The sequence below is a fragment of the Triturus cristatus genome, chromosome 7, assembly GCF_964204655.1.
Source record: "Triturus cristatus chromosome 7, aTriCri1.1, whole genome shotgun sequence".
Taxonomy (NCBI): Eukaryota; Metazoa; Chordata; class Amphibia; order Caudata; family Salamandridae; genus Triturus; species Triturus cristatus.
In genome coordinates this window covers 1,253,924,512-1,253,940,769 of record NC_140590.1, presented here as the reverse complement: position 1 = coordinate 1,253,940,769, position 16,258 = coordinate 1,253,924,512, and the positions used below count along the sequence as shown (strand labels likewise).

At 47.3% G+C, this 16,258-nt stretch overlaps 1 protein-coding gene across 5 annotated transcripts in view; it reads left to right on the top strand.

Annotated features, from left to right (window-relative positions):
• The window catches only part of HSD3B7 (hydroxy-delta-5-steroid dehydrogenase, 3 beta- and steroid delta-isomerase 7), a 366,630-nt gene that overhangs the window by 143,057 nt on the left and 207,315 nt on the right, over window positions 1–16,258 (top strand). Inside the window, exon 1 of one of the 5 annotated variants that reach the window (XM_085618731.1) lies at window positions 11,570–11,696. The exons of the other annotated variants lie outside the window; for them this stretch is intronic. Coding sequence (XP_085474857.1) covers window positions 11,613–11,696 — 84 coding nt within the window. The 5' untranslated portion in view covers window positions 11,570–11,612. Of the gene's footprint in view, window positions 1–11,569; window positions 11,697–16,258 lie in introns of those variants that run through there. 5 annotated transcript variants of the gene reach the window in all.

The window sequence follows — 16,258 nt, the reverse complement described above, 5'->3', positions numbered from 1 at the left end:
TTCGTTGTTTTTGGAAATTGAATTTCTGTAGGTCTTGTTTTACCAGAGCTTCAAATGTGTCGAGGGTTTTGTGGCTAATAGGGGCCAAATAAGTGCTTCTTGGTCTCAATCCTTTCAAGGGATCATCCTGAATGATTTCTCTGGGTTCTACTATGTTGGAAAAGTAGTGTTTTAATCGTAATTTCCTCATTAGTTTAAAAAAGCTGATCTCTATTTCCAATTGGTTGGTGTTTGTCGTAGGAACAAAAGATGTGCCTTTTTGGAGTACTTTATGTTCAATTTCTGTTAGTTGATAATCCGAGATGTTGATGATTAGGTCATTCTCTGTCCTCCTTTCTTCTGTTTGTTGGATTTGGAGGTCGTCTGACGTGTTTGCGGTGGTGCGCTTGTTTTTTCTTTTGCCCCTCCTGGGTCTTCCTCGTCGTTGGTTCCTACCCCTAAAAAAGGGGCCGATGAGGCTGTTTCACAGTGTGATGTTGTCGGAATATTGGATTCAGTAGGTTTACTAGTGGTGCTTGCGGGCTCTCCTTCAGATGAGGATGTATCCGTGTTGATGTTATATGGTCTATTCTGTCTTCTTTTGCCTTAAAATGCCCATGTGGGAAGATATATGTAGGACAAACAGAAAGAAAAATAAAAGTACGCTTGAATGAACATAAAAGTAACATCAGAACAAACAATGCTAAATCCACCGTAGCCAGCCACTTCCAAGAAAGTGGTCACAACGTAAGCCAATTGAAATTCATGGTTCTAGAAACAGTTAAAAAAATTGAAGAAAGAGACAACCATAAGACATTGTTAAAACGGGAAAATTATTGGATACGTCTACTAAATTCCATGAAACCGCATGGGATGAATGATCGCATGGAATTCGCATGTTACCTCTGATTTATATTGCTTAATTGATATCATGTGTTAACTAAAACCACCATCAGGCATAATGTAGTATTCAACCAGCGCACATGCACTACAAGACCCAGAAACCCTTGCACCATTACCAACCGCCACACTCATAGTCCTATTTTGACTCTTACACTCCGAGGCACACTTAATCACACGCTCATAGAACCCACGTGAAATTTCCAACTTCAACACCGAAACGAAGGGAGAGCGTTTCAGCTACCGACACATACTGAAGGACACCAACCAGAATTAGACCACGCTGACTCACGAGTAAGTACCCAACGAACACATTAATTCGAGTACACATAGTCACCTCCGCACCACGAAGTCCAATAACCACTCGCACTAACCCACGCAAAGACCCACACAGAGCACGCTAGATTAATGATGAACAGGAGAAACCACAAACCTACGTTATGTAATTGACACATTTTTAGCCAAAATGAACTTATCGTTTTCTTTGTTTGTTAAAGACATATTGAAGGAAAGATACAACTTGCTGATTTTGTTCATTTATGTTGTAGATAAACCCCTGACGAAGGCTTTATCTTGAAGCCGAAATGCATTGGGATATGTGAGACGCGTAGAAATTGTTAATCACTGCATTTTCGTTACAAAAAAAACATCGTGATGAATTAAACGAACGTTTAAATGAATTGACAAGAGTGCAACTTTATTGAAAATTACAAACTAATGTTTATTGGTTCAAACAAAGCTAATGATTCATTCGTTCAACCAGTGCCTGGGGGACACACCCTAAACCTAGGGTTTGCTACATTAGGACATGTAGCATGATGCCACTTCAGAGTGACAAACGTGGTCGCAAGGAGGAGAATAGCCTGGCAGGATGCCACACCGCAAAGGAGGAGAAGAGAGTGGCAAGATACCACAGGTGCACAAGAGAAAAAGGAGTAGAGCTATAAGACAGAGGACTCATGCCAACACTGGAGCAGGTGTTCAGCAACACAATCCAGCCACCGGGGTGCAGAGACGTCACTGGAGACAGCTTTGTTGGAGGACCAACCGTAAGTTGCTAGCAAGCGCGATCTGTGTCCATGCCCACGCTTCACAGTGTGACAGTCCACTCACCTATCACCTGCTGCTTATCATCAATGGATTCACCGCTAGCAAGTACACCTACCACAAGACAACCGCAAGTGGCCATAGATTTCCTCCAGTCCTGACTCCAAAATATCACCTCACGCATGACATCGCCGCCTGTTACCTAAGCACAATAAAGTAATCGTACTCGCCACCCAGGGGCATCACCAGAAACACCGAAGGAGCATCGCACCACCAGGGTGGATCCAAATGCCTGTAACATCCACACACCAAAGAGACATCCCTGGTGCCGGGGGAGGCTAGCCACCCAGGAACCTTCTGTGTGCCCCTGTAAACCTGAGGCCTGACGAAGAAGAGCATGCTCGACCATTGGACTATCCACCCTTGGAGTTGCACATGGCTTGGCCATGGCCCTGTTGGGAGTTTCGCAGTGAGCCCTCAGCACTGCCTACGAGCCCCCATGCAGCCCACGCAGTCACGTAGCAATCCAGGGGCAAGGGCCTCAAGGGAATTCTGGTGAGAGCAGAATTCCAACAAGAGAGATGCATCTGCAACAGCTCCATGACAGGCATCGGGAAGGTTCGAGGTCGCATATGAAGACTAGCCACCCGAAGACCTCCTGAGGAAGGCATGTGACCCTGAGTCCTGACAGCCAGAGCACACAGACACTGAGACATCATCCTTGATGTGTGCAAGAGCAACTTGATTGTGGTACTGTTGGCAGTTTCCCAGAGACGCCTTTGCACCGCCTATGAGCAGCCATGCACAGTACCCACGGTCCCGTAGCAGCCCGGCGGAAAGGGCCTCAAGGAGACTCCTGTGAGAGAGGAGGCCAGGCAAGAGATAGAAGCCTGAAGCTGCTCTGCCAAGACAACTGGGAAGCATAATTTCCTTCGAGGAAGCCACCAAGGTCACCCTTAATCTGTGCCAGTTTTGCCGGCCAGCCAAACCTGAGTAAGTAACAGGGGAACCCTACTCACGACGGAACCAGGGTAATATTTATATTTAAGAAAACAATGGTTCCTGTGGATAAATAGAACTAATATTTGAAATACTTGTGCACATTCGCAATAAGAGGACCATCTAATGTCAGAGGGCAAGAAAAACTTTCTACATAGTTTGCTTGATATAACATATTTTATGAAAAAATAAATAAACAATAGGTACACTTCTTTCAGTCAAAAGTAGTACTGTTTGTGCATTGTGTCCCCAAGTGAAGAAATGGAATCAATAAGTGAATATACAAAGTGAATTATTATGTACACGGTTCCCATCAGTTGTGAAAAACGACCATTCTTATACAGTATTTTAGACAGCTTCAGTACACAATGATACGGGCTGGGTAATGGTCTGTTCTTTTTTACTTGTCGACGGCGTTTCGACCCTTCTATCAATGGGGGTCTCCTCAGGACTAACGATGTAGGGACATCTAAAACAAAATAAGGAAAGCATAAGGCCCATATACCGGCACAGATGCAGGAAAAACTAATGAGAAGGCATCTATAGGGAATTACCTGGATGAAGAGAGTGCTGCCTCTGTGACAGTGAAGTGAAAGGTGAAGGTAAAAACTCACGTGAGGACCCGGCTGGGTTCTTCAGTGAAAAGACTGCATTATAGTAAGGACATAGAGATAGCTGGTTATAACATGTCGTGGTTGAAGAAATGATATTTACCTCAAAGTGAGGTCAGGACGGCACTTCAGGATGTTAGATGGCCGGTAAGCTCTTATTTAAGTTCGCTACAGCCGTAGCGTTCTGTTTGGCCAGCCAAACCTGAGCACCATCAAGAAAATCTCCAAAGTGGACTCCACGACCACTCCACTTGTGCCCTTGTTTGAACTGTGTAAATAGTATCCAACACCTTGAGACCAAGCCGGTCCAAACTACATTGCCGAGGTGGACTAAAGCCTCCTGATTGTGCGGTCTAAAGCTCCAGCACTGCCCGGCAGATGGCCTGAAGATACTCAATATTGCTGTGAATTTGCTGTTTGTTTCCCATAGGTTGGACTTTTGTTTGATTCATTTCCAATAAAGTTTGGGAGGGATGTAGTGCCCTGCTGGACACACACCCATCACAGGCGTCCCCGGGCAGGTGACCTTGCTAATAAAAGGGGCCGGGCGCACGTTTCTTGGACCAGTTCTAGTACCCATACCATATGTCTGCTTAGTCCTTCATCCGGCATGTGGGCCTAGTGGCCCAAGACACCACAACATCTACAAAGCACACTTTCTGTCCCGCTGTGCTAGACATCCATGGGCCTCCCGGGCAAAGCCCGGGCAATGGGCAGGCCCATCCTGCGCCCATCAGTGCCAGGAAGAGGCAGGGCAGGGCCACCCACCTTGGCTCGGCATCTGAGGCACCATGGCTCTCTAACCCTACGACTAAATCTCACACCTTTACCTCTGCTTGTCATTTTTGGCATTGTTTGTAACTTATAACTCTGCGGTGGCCCACTACACTTGTTGTCTTGGTTTGATGTTTCCCTTACATCATGGGGAAAAGAAAAAAAGTTTCAAACGTGACTGGCAAATGCCCTAAAAACAGCAGCACCATCTTGTCTTTTTTAAACAACGCGCTGGGTGCTCTCTCTGAGGAAATCTCCTGTGTTGAAGAACAGTTGACACAAACTCGCCAGGAGCAAGACCTGTCATTCAAAGAAGGGGATTGTTTTACCTTTGTTGGTAGCTCTTACGAGCTTTCTCAAATCGGGGGACATCAGGGAGCACAGGAAACACAGGTCTCTGCTCCGCCCCCGCTAAGTAAGACCATGGCCTCTACCTTAAAATGATCAGCTGGTGGTGTCGGGGGCGAGGCTTAAGACAAAAGAGGGGCCCTCTCCTCAAGCCAGCTCTACTATGAACAGAGGGTCAAAAAGGGGCCAATTGATGTCTGCCTTGGAGAACTGCTTGATTCAGGATTTGTTAAGCAACTTGGAACTGAAAATCTCCGTTTTTGAGACGCTAACGCAAAAAGTTTCCAAAGTGGAGGAAATGGTGGGGGCTTTGGGGAATTCTGTGGGGCTTCTCTGAACACAGTCTGATGCTATCTCGAGTGGAATTCTTGTCCCAATAACCCTCCCCAGGCTCTTGATTCCCTGAATAACGAAGTGTCTTTTAGTGGAACTCATGGCCCCAGAGCTCCCTCAACCTCGGAGTCCACTTCAGAGCTGGGCAATTTGGGCACCTAAGGTAGTAATTTGCCGAACCCTTGGGCTCCTTACCCACCCCACCGCAAGTCCCACTAGCACTGAAGAGGGTCATCAATCTGGATGTTCGGGAAAGATTTCCGGTAGGCACTTTGCTCCCTCAACCTTGGAGACTGCTTCAGAGCTGGATAATTTGGGCACCTTGGTTAGTCATTTGCCTAACCCAATAGGCTGCTTACCCTTTCACCCCAAGTCCCACTACCACTGAAGCGGGCCATCAATCTGGATCTTTGGGAAAGAGTTCCGGTAGGCACTTTTCTCCCTCAACCTTGGAGACCGCTTCAGAGCTTAGTAATTTGGGCATCTCAGGTAGTAATTTGCCTCATCCTTGGGCTGCTTACCCACCCCAAGAGGGCTATCAACCTGGATGTAGGGGAAAGAGTTCCGATATGCACTTTGGGTGCAGCTGTAGAACAAGAGGCTCAAAGAAGACTCCCTCATGTCTCACCTGGACACTTGCTGGGTTTTCTCCCTCGGGTGTTATCTTGCACCTTCCCCCAGCTTGCACCACATATGTTTTAGTTATGGTCAGAGTACCACCCTTAACCATGCGATCAGGAAAACTTCCAGCAGCTTAAAATTTAGATTGTCCATTGGCTAGCAGTGAGGGTCCCTAGCTGTGATGCTCTCTCAATATTTGATGACATTATAATGGCCCACAGAGTGTGTTTAATTGAGAATGCCCCTAAAACTCAAACGGGGGATTGCATAGTTGTTAACTTTCGCAACGCTTGGAGTGCTGGGTTTATACGAATAGCCTAGGGACAGTTATAATACCCATTGTAGTATTTCAGCGTTACCATTGTTATTTTTATACAAACCTAGAAACCAGGGGGAAAATTGGCAGAAGCCCCCTCGTCAAGGGGACAGGGCACTGGTCCAAAATTAAATCCCAAATCAAGATTCCTACCCAGCTCTCAGCAGTCGATTTGACCTGCCGAGCAGGTTAACTGTGCAAGACTGACTGAGGTGGGAAACCAACAGAACCAAATCGGCTAGGGTGTTAATCCCCCCTAGGCAGCTTCCGAGGTGAGGGTAACCAATCGAGTTGATTCTACCGGAGTGCCTGCTCATTGTAGGGAGCTTCTGGTACTAAGCCATAACATAGCGGGAGCACAAGGGAAATTTGACAACACTGCCTACGTTACTTGGTGCATGCAATATTATTAGTTTGCAGGAGGCATGGGACACCTCAGGGACCCTGTATTTAGAGGGATGTGCAACCTTCACAAAGAAAAGCTGGCCTGTCTTCTAGCTAGCGGGCTGTGAGGGGGAAAGGGACCTTGCCACGCTTATCAAACTGAAGTAGGATTGTAATATGGAAGAGGCCGCCACACATTCTTGGTGCCCTTCTTTCTTTTGAAAATACATTTAGGATTTTAGTGGTTAATGTATACAACGCCCCTCATGGTAAAGAGCCACACTATATACTGTAGCTTTCGTGATTTTGGGAGATTTTAATATCTATCCATGCAGGGATTGCTTCCCGTCGGTTCATGATACCGAAATAGTGGACCAAGTACACCTCAAACATACGGCCCAGGGGAAACTGATAAACTACTTGGGCCAGGACCTTAATTTAGTGAACCTCTTAAGTTTAAAGGTTCTGAATTCGGATGATGGTGCCCCAACCTTCAAAGGCCCTGATACAGGTTCCTAAATGGATTATATTTATGTCTCAGCTGGTCTCTTGGCCTCTCTCATTTGTTTTTCAGTAGATTGGAACACTTTAAGTGACTTTAACCCACTCTCTGCTTCCTTCATATTGGGACAAGAAGCAGAGAGTAACCAATTTCCCTTTTAAGCTCTAGTTAGTTTGAGAGATCAGGGACGGAGACTCAGATGGGACATGGTTATCTCCAAGATCTTTAATGCGTAGTTGACCTACTCATGTCAATCAGACCCGTAGGCTTGCCTGGATGTAGAGGCCTCCCAGGAGAGCATTTTAAGGGCCTACGACAGGCTGTGCACTTATATCAACTCTGCCCTTACCAATAGGGGGACCCGGTGACTTTAGGGCCTCACAGATGGTTTAATAAGAACGGTACGAAGGCGCGTAAGGTGCTTCTTGCAGCCCTAAAAAAGGTACGTAGGAATAGTAGCGAAGTAAAAATGCACAGAGCCTCTTACAGAGCGGCGATTAAAGAAAGGAAAGCCAAGCTAAAGACAGAACTGTGGAGGAGCTTGTGTCAGCTAGTGTTCTGAGGGGTAGTTCCAAGTTTTGGGGGGTCGTTAAACATCCCTTTTTAATAAGACCCAGGCCCCAGATTTGTTTGCCACAGACTTGTCCCGGGTGTGGGTGGCTCACCTTTCAGCCCTATGTGATGGGGGGAGCTTAGAGCCCTCTCCTCTTTTGCTTCTGAGAGAGGCAAGGTGAGAATACTTTGGGAAGAAATTAGAGGCGCAATTCTATCCCTCCCAGTAGGTAAGGGCATGGCTCCGATGGAGTACTGGGTGATTTGTTTAAATCTTTTTGTGGAGTTATGGGTCCCCATCCTTACCCTGCATATTAACACTGCTATCTCCAGCTCTATCCCAGAGATTTGGCGTCACACAGTGATAGTACGAGTTTTCAAGAAGGGTGACAGAAAGGATTCCACTTGTGATAGACCCATTTCATTAGTGGATGTTGAGGTGAAAATTATCGGCTGGGTCAAACTGGAGAGACTAACGCACTGGGTTGACAAGCATAGCATTCTGTCAGATCTCCAGTAGGGATTTTGACCCTGGAGAGGTACGGTAGAGTAGAACCTTAACCTATACCTGCAGCTTACCAAGTATACCAAGGCCAAGGGGGTTCACCTTGCCTTCATGGACCTCAGCTCTACCTTTGATAAGGTGAACAGAGATAAGTTCTGTGCAGAGCTGGGGCCCATGGGTGTTGAATTGGCCCGCATTGCTTTCTAAAAAGACCTTAATCAGGGCCTGACCGGCTCTGTTTAATATGGGAGTAAGGAGGAATGCACTAAGCACTTTAACCTCAACTGAGAAGTGGATCAGGGTTGCCTCGTTGCACCCCTGTTTTTTTATTATGTACATTGATCGGCTCGAAGTTTTGCTAGCTGAAAAGGGTCTTGACATTGCGAGAGCGGATGGGCGTCTGCTCCCTGCTCTTCTTTATGCAGAAGAGGCAGTCTAATTGCACGTACAGCCAGAAGCCTTCATAGACTTTTAGATCTTTTTATCTAATTTATGGACGGTCTGGATTTGGTAACCAATATTTAAAAATCTCATATTTTGGTAGTATGCACAAAGAAGACAAAAACCTCCAGTTTTACAGTCAAAGGCAGGTTTTAAATAAGGTAGATAAGTTAACCTACTTAGGGATTTTATACGACTCAGGCCTTAGCTGGCAGCCTTTGATTAGAAAGAACCAGGAACAGCTGGTACCCTTTGTAAGTGGTGAGGCGGGCAAAGTGCCCCACCGCTTCCCAAAAAACTAAATTAGACAACCCCTCCCTCCAAAAACCAATAGTAAAACAACCCCTCCCTACAAAAGCCCAAATAAAAACCACCCCTCCTTCCAAAACCCCCAAATTAAACATAAACTACTTACATGCATTACACACTTAATATATAAAAAATAAAAGTAAATTGTACTTGCCAAGGGGCTACGACACGTCCTCCATGGTGATATCCTGCAATCTGTGGCAGGAAGAGCTCCCCTAACCAATCCAGACGCTACTCTCATGCTGTCAACCAGCATGAGAGGAGCACTGGGATTGGATGGAGCTGGTTGCACCGAGGTTTCTTTAGGTCCTGGAGGCCTATACTTGCTCTTCACCCAGCTGTCTAAAACACCTGAGTGGAGAGCTGCAAAGTGCGCATGTCACTTTGGTTGGTGTAAGATAGCCAGCAGCAGAGGACACGCCTTCATTTATCCTGGCTCAGGGGCCAAGCTGGCAGCTGCTGTGAGCTGCGCTAAGTGTTCATAATAAAAATTGCCTTTTTTTTTTTAACACTTAGCGAGGCTTGCAGTGGGTAGGGGGGGGAGCGACACTCCTCCACCCTCACGAAGAAACCACCACTGGAAAGAACACAGGTTGCCGGGAGAGGGCTGTTGCCAGTCTAAATGACTTTTCTAGTCGCCTGAGGCACAAACAAATCCAGACTTTGTAAATGTTCTTTAAGCCAAGGGTATCGCTGTGACAATGTTCACCTGTGAGATTTGGGGTTATGCAAACATTGCCACAATCCAGGTGGGGGGAAACTAGTTCATGAGGGGCCTTCTAGGTTTGGGACAAGGCACACCTGCAGAGATCATTGATGGGGAACTTGGTATGGCCCATATAGATGATTTTATTTGCCTGCGCCCTCTCTTATTGTGGTGTTCACTGTGGGTTAAAGAGGAGTTAAGTTTAAATAGGCTAATCATACGCGATTGCCTAACCCAAGACAATATGTCCCATATGCCCTGGCTGAACTAAGTAAATGTCAAAGCTCTAGGGAGGCCAGAGCTATTTACTAACCCCGAGGGCATTACTAAAGGTGATCTTGTTTGGTGAAGCAGGCATTCTCCCTTTGGGTGGCAGCCGAGAGAGAGGCCTCTGCGTTAGCCAAACGGTTGATGCGCCTATATTGCTCGGTAAAAACAGGTGAGGATATAGAACCGAGATACCCAACCATCATCGGCGTCTCCTGACATACTTCAGACTGGGCATATTCCATCAGATTTTATTTGCGAAAGGTACCTGGTTCAAAGAGACTCGTGTGTCTGTGATGAGGTTACTATGCATATATTCTACGCCCAAAGTTTAATACCCTGCACTTTGATTTAATGAGTTCCCTCCTTTTAACCATGGACTTGAGACAGGTTAGACCTTCCTTTTTAGGTCTCGCCTGACCCAGCGCATGCGCTGGTCTGGCGAGACTTATTGAGAGGGCTCCAAAAAGTGCTACCAGGCCAGCCTAGAGCTACAGTGCAGGTGCGCGGGCGCACGCCGCGCTTTACCGCGATTACTTTCACTTTCGCGGCCACACGGCCGCTTGGCATAGCCAATAGGCCTCGCTTTTGGGACCTTATAAGTATTTAGTTATGCAACTGTTGCATGGCTAAACACTTATAAGGTCCCAAAGGCGAGACCTATTGGCTATGCCAATGCTTGTTACACTTGCAGCTTTTATCTGCACCCACAATATGCTTTTATGTATCTCGGTTCCTGGCTGGGGTTTTTAGCTCAAGATATTAACCCAATTATTTTTTTTTTAACCAGTTTTCTTTATTTTCATCAAAGTAGTGCAATACAGTATAAGTCGACATGCAGAAACCCTTACAGAATCTGTACAGATATGATGAGGTCAGTATTTTGGTAGGAATAGTTGATTCATAACATGAATGTTGTAAGGGTTACAAACTTCAGCTCACACCAGTGGGAAACTCGCTCTTTGATTCTATGTCACTGTCTGTATGACCTTTTCTATCTTTGTGTTTGACCAGCGTATATATATGTGCTTGAACAGAGATATGGTCTGTGCGGTCTCCCCCCCTCTCTTGAGGTCTTTGTGTTTGGGTTGCTGCGGTACCATGATCACTGGTCTGCAAAGGTGTCTTTGAAAGTCTGCAAATCTTGCAACAAGACATACCGCAAAGCTGCTGTGGGAATCTTGCACAGACCCCGCACCACTGCTTCATCTTTCCCTATGTATGAGTCGCAGCGCACCGGCGTTGCGGTCCCGGTTCTGGGTCTGCTTTCCAGTGCATTGCCAGGGGACGGGGGCAGTAAGCAATGCCAGGTCCATGAATCGATTAGTTACTGTTTGCGCCTTTTCCCACTTTAACCAGGCCTAGTAATACCCCCCACGGTATGTAGGTCTTCGCGACTCGTCACTTCTGACACTGGGTTTGTAACCTCCTTCCATAGAGTGGCGACTGGATATTAACCTCATCTGATGTGTTTTGCTTGTTGGATGCTGCTATCCCCATCCCATCTGTTTTGGGGGATTTCCCGGAGAGTCATCGTATGTTATGACATCTGTTTTTAGATGATTTGTTCATGAAGTTGCTTTTTCTTACCTGTTCACCGATGAAAACGTTTTTTAACACTCTTATTGTTTTGCATTGGTTCTGCACTTTGAGCCATTATATACGCTTGTATCATTTTAGAAAAAAATCGAATTAAGCTATAGAGTTATTCTGTCTCCCGATATTTTTTAAATGATATTTTGTCCAAGCACCCAACCTTCCATTTCCTCAAGACAGATCCAGCATCGCAGGGTTGCGCAAGTTTTCATGGCTCACAGAACATGAACGGTTAAGGAATGAGGGAAAGGCCGGTTGCATACCGATGTCTGGAGCAGGTGCTTAGGTCACTCAGAGGAATGCATAGGTGGATGAGTGAGTGAGTATGCGACTTCTGACACCATTCTTAGAAATGGTTTGAACACGTGTGCATCAGGCTGTGTGCAATCCCAACCTTGGAGCTGCATCTGTTGCTGTTGTGGATGGCCAGCAGTGGTTGTCTCCTCTATTGTAAGGGTGAATGTTCCCTTCCAGCGGAAGACTTGGTTGCGGTGTCTACTCATCAGGTGAATACTTATTTTTTGGCCTCGCATAGTGGTGAATGTGAAAACATTGTGGGGCTGGTGGGTGCTTGAGCTGTTGTCCCCTTGGAGAAGTACAGTTTTCTGCATTCGTGAAACTATTGGATGCTTCACATGCCCTGGATTGCACAAGTACCTCACCACTACATAAGAGCCATCCGATAGGGAATGTATTAGACCTCACGGCCTTTCCTTAAATGTACCCTTGTTAGTGCTGGTAAGACGTGCTCAGGGGTGACTCCCCCTCTTCAAACTGGCCTTTTTGCACCCGGCATATAATTTGGAATCTCAGTCTGTTTGTCTGCTCTGTGCCTCGTCACAAACTTTTGGAGGGTGACCTGTGGTTACATGGTTCAAGTCGAGTAGTTAGTCCCTGATGTTAGTTCTCATGCAAGGTGAGGAAATCTGTACATTTGTGTTTTTGGTTTTTCTAAATAGCATAGCAACACTCACACACCAAATCTCTTAGCGAAACAAGAACAGGAGATAACCAGTTTCGCAAGTGAAATTGTTGGCTTTGTGGTTGAAATGTCAATGTCTTGGAGCACAAAAGTACACATTTCCTCACTCTCCTTTATGCACTCACAGATCTTGTGATAATTCTTTGTTAGTCAGTCCTAGGATTCATGCCTCTAGCTATGGTGGCTTAGGTTTCTCTTACATGGCTCCGAGGCTTGGAATCGACTTCTTGTTCATCTACGCATCCGTGTGGGTTTCACCTTGTTCAAGAGACTTTTAAAAAACCTGGCTAGTTTATTGATTGTATGTTGCACTTGATTAGGCTGAGCGCCGAGATACACCTTCAGGTGTGATTCCTTGCGCTGTATAAATAGGGGAAGCAACATTTACAAAGCAGCATGAACCATGCATGTCATCACAATGAAAACGTTACCATGCACGTCTTTACCATGCAGATGCCTTTACCACGAAAAATTTAACTATTTCGCAGATAAGTCCAAAGCTGTTTTTTATATATATATATGTTTATGTATATGTATATATTTTCAAATGACATCTGCTGTTTTCATTGTTCTGGTGCTTGTAGGGACATTTTTCTCTTAATGTCATCAAAACATTTGTCTAACAAGGGTAACAAGGCCTTCCCTTAGAAGGAAATTATTTTTCATTCTATTTGCCCCATTACAATGATTTATTGTATGGGACCGTTTATCTGCAAACACAAAAACAGCAAAGTTTTTAACAGCCCAGAGAGTGATAGAAGTGGATAGTATCATCTAATTTCTTGCAAAATGTGATCTGATAGAGACTTCTATCTGCAGATTCCTTACCTTTGAATTTCCCAGGCATCAGGCTGGATTGGGAACCTTTTGCTGAGCAATTCCCCTTGCTCGCGATGTCTGGTGGCTCCATTTGGCTCCGCGTGTCGACGATGACATCGGTAATGTCGGTTATGACGTCGCGGTGCCTACATAGGTGCGCGGATGTCAGTTCGTTTCTTTCCGCACCGGTTAAGCGTTGATCCTGGAAGAGCTACCCCTCTGCCGCTTTTTGGCAGGATTTTTCTCGAACTTTTGTCTAAATTTTTGACGACTGCGTGTGCGAGGGATGTCAGGTAGGAAGACAGGTTTTAAACCATGTGGGACTTGTTCCCGCACGATGTCAGTTACCAATCCCCACCGTGTTTGTCTGTGGTGTCTTGAACACAACCACGATTTGAAGTCGTGTTCAGACTGCTGGGCGATGGCTCTAAAGACCTTGAGGGAGCGGGCATTGAAGTTGCTCGCGGCCTGGCAGTCGACACCGTTGAGCGGAACTCCGAGGAGGTCACAATCCCGTTCGAAGAAGAGGAGGTTGCGGGATCGCTCTCGGAGCCCTAGGTCCTCTTCCTCCCATTTGAGGTCATCTGGACACTTGGGTTTGAGGCACAAGAAGAAGAAGAAGTCCAAGCGGACTTCGACTTCGCCTCAACTGGCGTCCGTCGTCGAGAGAGGTAAGGAGCACCGACTTTGCGCCTCCCTCCATTTCCAGGAGCTGAGGAGACTCCCGCGCAAATAAAGGATTTTTACGAGCCCATGCTCTGTGTATTTGAGGCGAATGACCCCGTTGGTGAGCCCTCGGGCCCGCAGGGTTGGATGGGGCACCATTAGGTTCGACGTTGTTGGGTTCGGCCATGGCGCCGGTGGGTCCAATCTCAGATCCAGTTCGATGCCGGTCGTACCAACGTGACCTTCCCCAACGTTGAACCCGAAGTCAGTGCCAGCGGCGTTGCCGGCGGCTGTCGGTGGAAAAAGCCCCATCCTCATCCCTGGTGACACAGAGCAGGAACGGCGTTGAACGACGCCGATTCCGATGTCGACGCAACCCAGGGGTTTTATGTTATCGCCTGAGCACTTTGTGGACATGCTAGGCTCAGGAGAGGAATGAGAGGAGAACCAGGATGTCTCTGAGGAGACTATGGACTGGTATGAGGATCTTGGGGAAGCCAGTGGTCTGGATACTTCCCCAGACACTGGCAAGCTCTCTTCACCTACAGTGGCTATGGAGGAGGGGGCGTCCTATGCAATGGTGGTTAAGAGGGCAGCTGAGGTCCTTGGATTGGAGCTGCCCTCAGTGCAGGTCAGGACTAATCTCCTGACTGAAGTGCTTGAACCTGGGCCTTCCACCTCTGAACCCCTTTTGCCCTTTAATGAGGCACTTTTGGACGTCCTACTAGGAACTTGTTCCAAACCTAGCACATGGGCTCCTGTGAACAGGATGATTGCACGCCGCCATTGCCCAGCAAAGGGCGACCCAACGTTCCTCAGCTAACACCCCACCCCAGAAAGTTTGGTGGTGCAGGCCTCTACTTCCCAGGGCGCATTCCCTTCCGCCCCTCTGGATAGGGAATCCAAGAGACTGGACTCTTTGGGGAAGATGATGTTTTCTTCCTCTAGTCTGGCATTGCGGTTGGTGAATACCGCATGCTTATTGGGACGTTTCTCCCACTCTCTTTGGGAGACAGTTGCGCAAGTGCTGCCACAAGTCCCGGAGGAGGCCCGGGCTGTGCTCTCCCAGGCTGTCAGGGATGGGAGAGATGCAGCAAAATTCACCATTCGCTGTGGTTTGGATACAACTGATCCGCTGGGCAGGTCTATTTCATTGACAGTGGCCTTGAGGCGCCACACCTGGCTTTGTACATCTGGCTTCTCGGGGGATGTCCTAGCCAATTTGATGGACATGCCCTTTGATGGAACCCGCCTCTTTGGGGAAAAGGCTGACTTGGCCCTGGTCAGGTTCAAGGATTCTCGAGCACCGACCAGATCCTTGGGCCTCTCTTCCACTCCTCGTGGCCAGTCTTCCTTTCGCCCCTTTTGTGGCAACGGAAGGGGTTTCCAGCCATGTCAGCCCTATCCTAGCCACCGTCCCGCATAGACTACCGAAGCCGTGCGTGGATGTGGACGCGGTACATTCCGTCCTCGGAATGGGGGCAGAAGTCGTCTGCCACACTGCCCCCAGCAGCCGCAGCCTCCAAGCACTCCTAGGCTGATTCTGCAGGACCACACTCCTCCAGTGGGTGGGAGAATTCATCATCATCTCCCCCGCTGGAGTTCTATAACAGACAAGTGGGTCTTGCAGATCATCCAGGAGGGCGATTCTCTTCCTTTCATTTATTTTCCTCCTACTATTCTGCCAAGTCAGGATCAGCTGGCAGAGGATCACTTAAAGCTGCTCCAAGAGGAAGTTACAGCTTTTTTGGCCAAAGGCGCTATAGAAAGGGTTCCAGTTTCAGAAGTAGGCTGTGGCTGTTATTCCCGCTACTTTCTGATTCCGAAGAAGAACAAGGGACTTCGGCTCATTTTGGAGTTTCGGACCGTCAATCTCTTCCTCAAAAAGGAGAAATTCAAAATGCTCACATTAGCTCAAGTCTTGTATGCCTTAGACCAAGGAGATTGGATGGTAGCGTTGGACCTGCAGGATGCATATTTGAACATTCCTATCTTGTCGGGCCACAGGCGTTACCTACGGTTAAAGGTAGGCCAAGAGCACTTTCAGTTTACCGTGCTCTCCTTCGGCCTTACCAGTGCCCCTTGGGTGTTCCACAAAGTGATGGCGGTGGTTGCAGCTCATCTGCGCATGTCAGGGGTTTCAGTCTTCCCCTACCTCGACGATTGGCTGTTGAAGGCGTCCTCACCCCAGGCAGTTGTTTCCCACCTTCAAACTACGGCGGACCTCCTGCATTCACTGGGGTTCTCTATAAATGTGCCAAAGTCACACCTGACTCCTTCTCAGATGCTCCCTTTCATCGGAGCTGTTCTGGACACAGTGCAGTTTCAGGCTTATCCTCCCGAGCAATAAGTCCAGGATATTCAAGTTATGATTCTGATATTTCAGCCTCTATCCTGGATTTCAGTGAGGTTGACTCTGAGGCTGTTGGGCCTCATGGGCTCCTGCATCCTGTTGGTAAGACACGCGAGATGGCTCATGCGGGCTCTGCAGTGGGACTTGAAGTTCCAATAGGCACAGCATCAGGGAAATCTCAGCGACTTGATTCAGATCTCGGAAGGAACTGCGAAGGATCTGCAGTGGTGGTTAACAAACTGAGATTG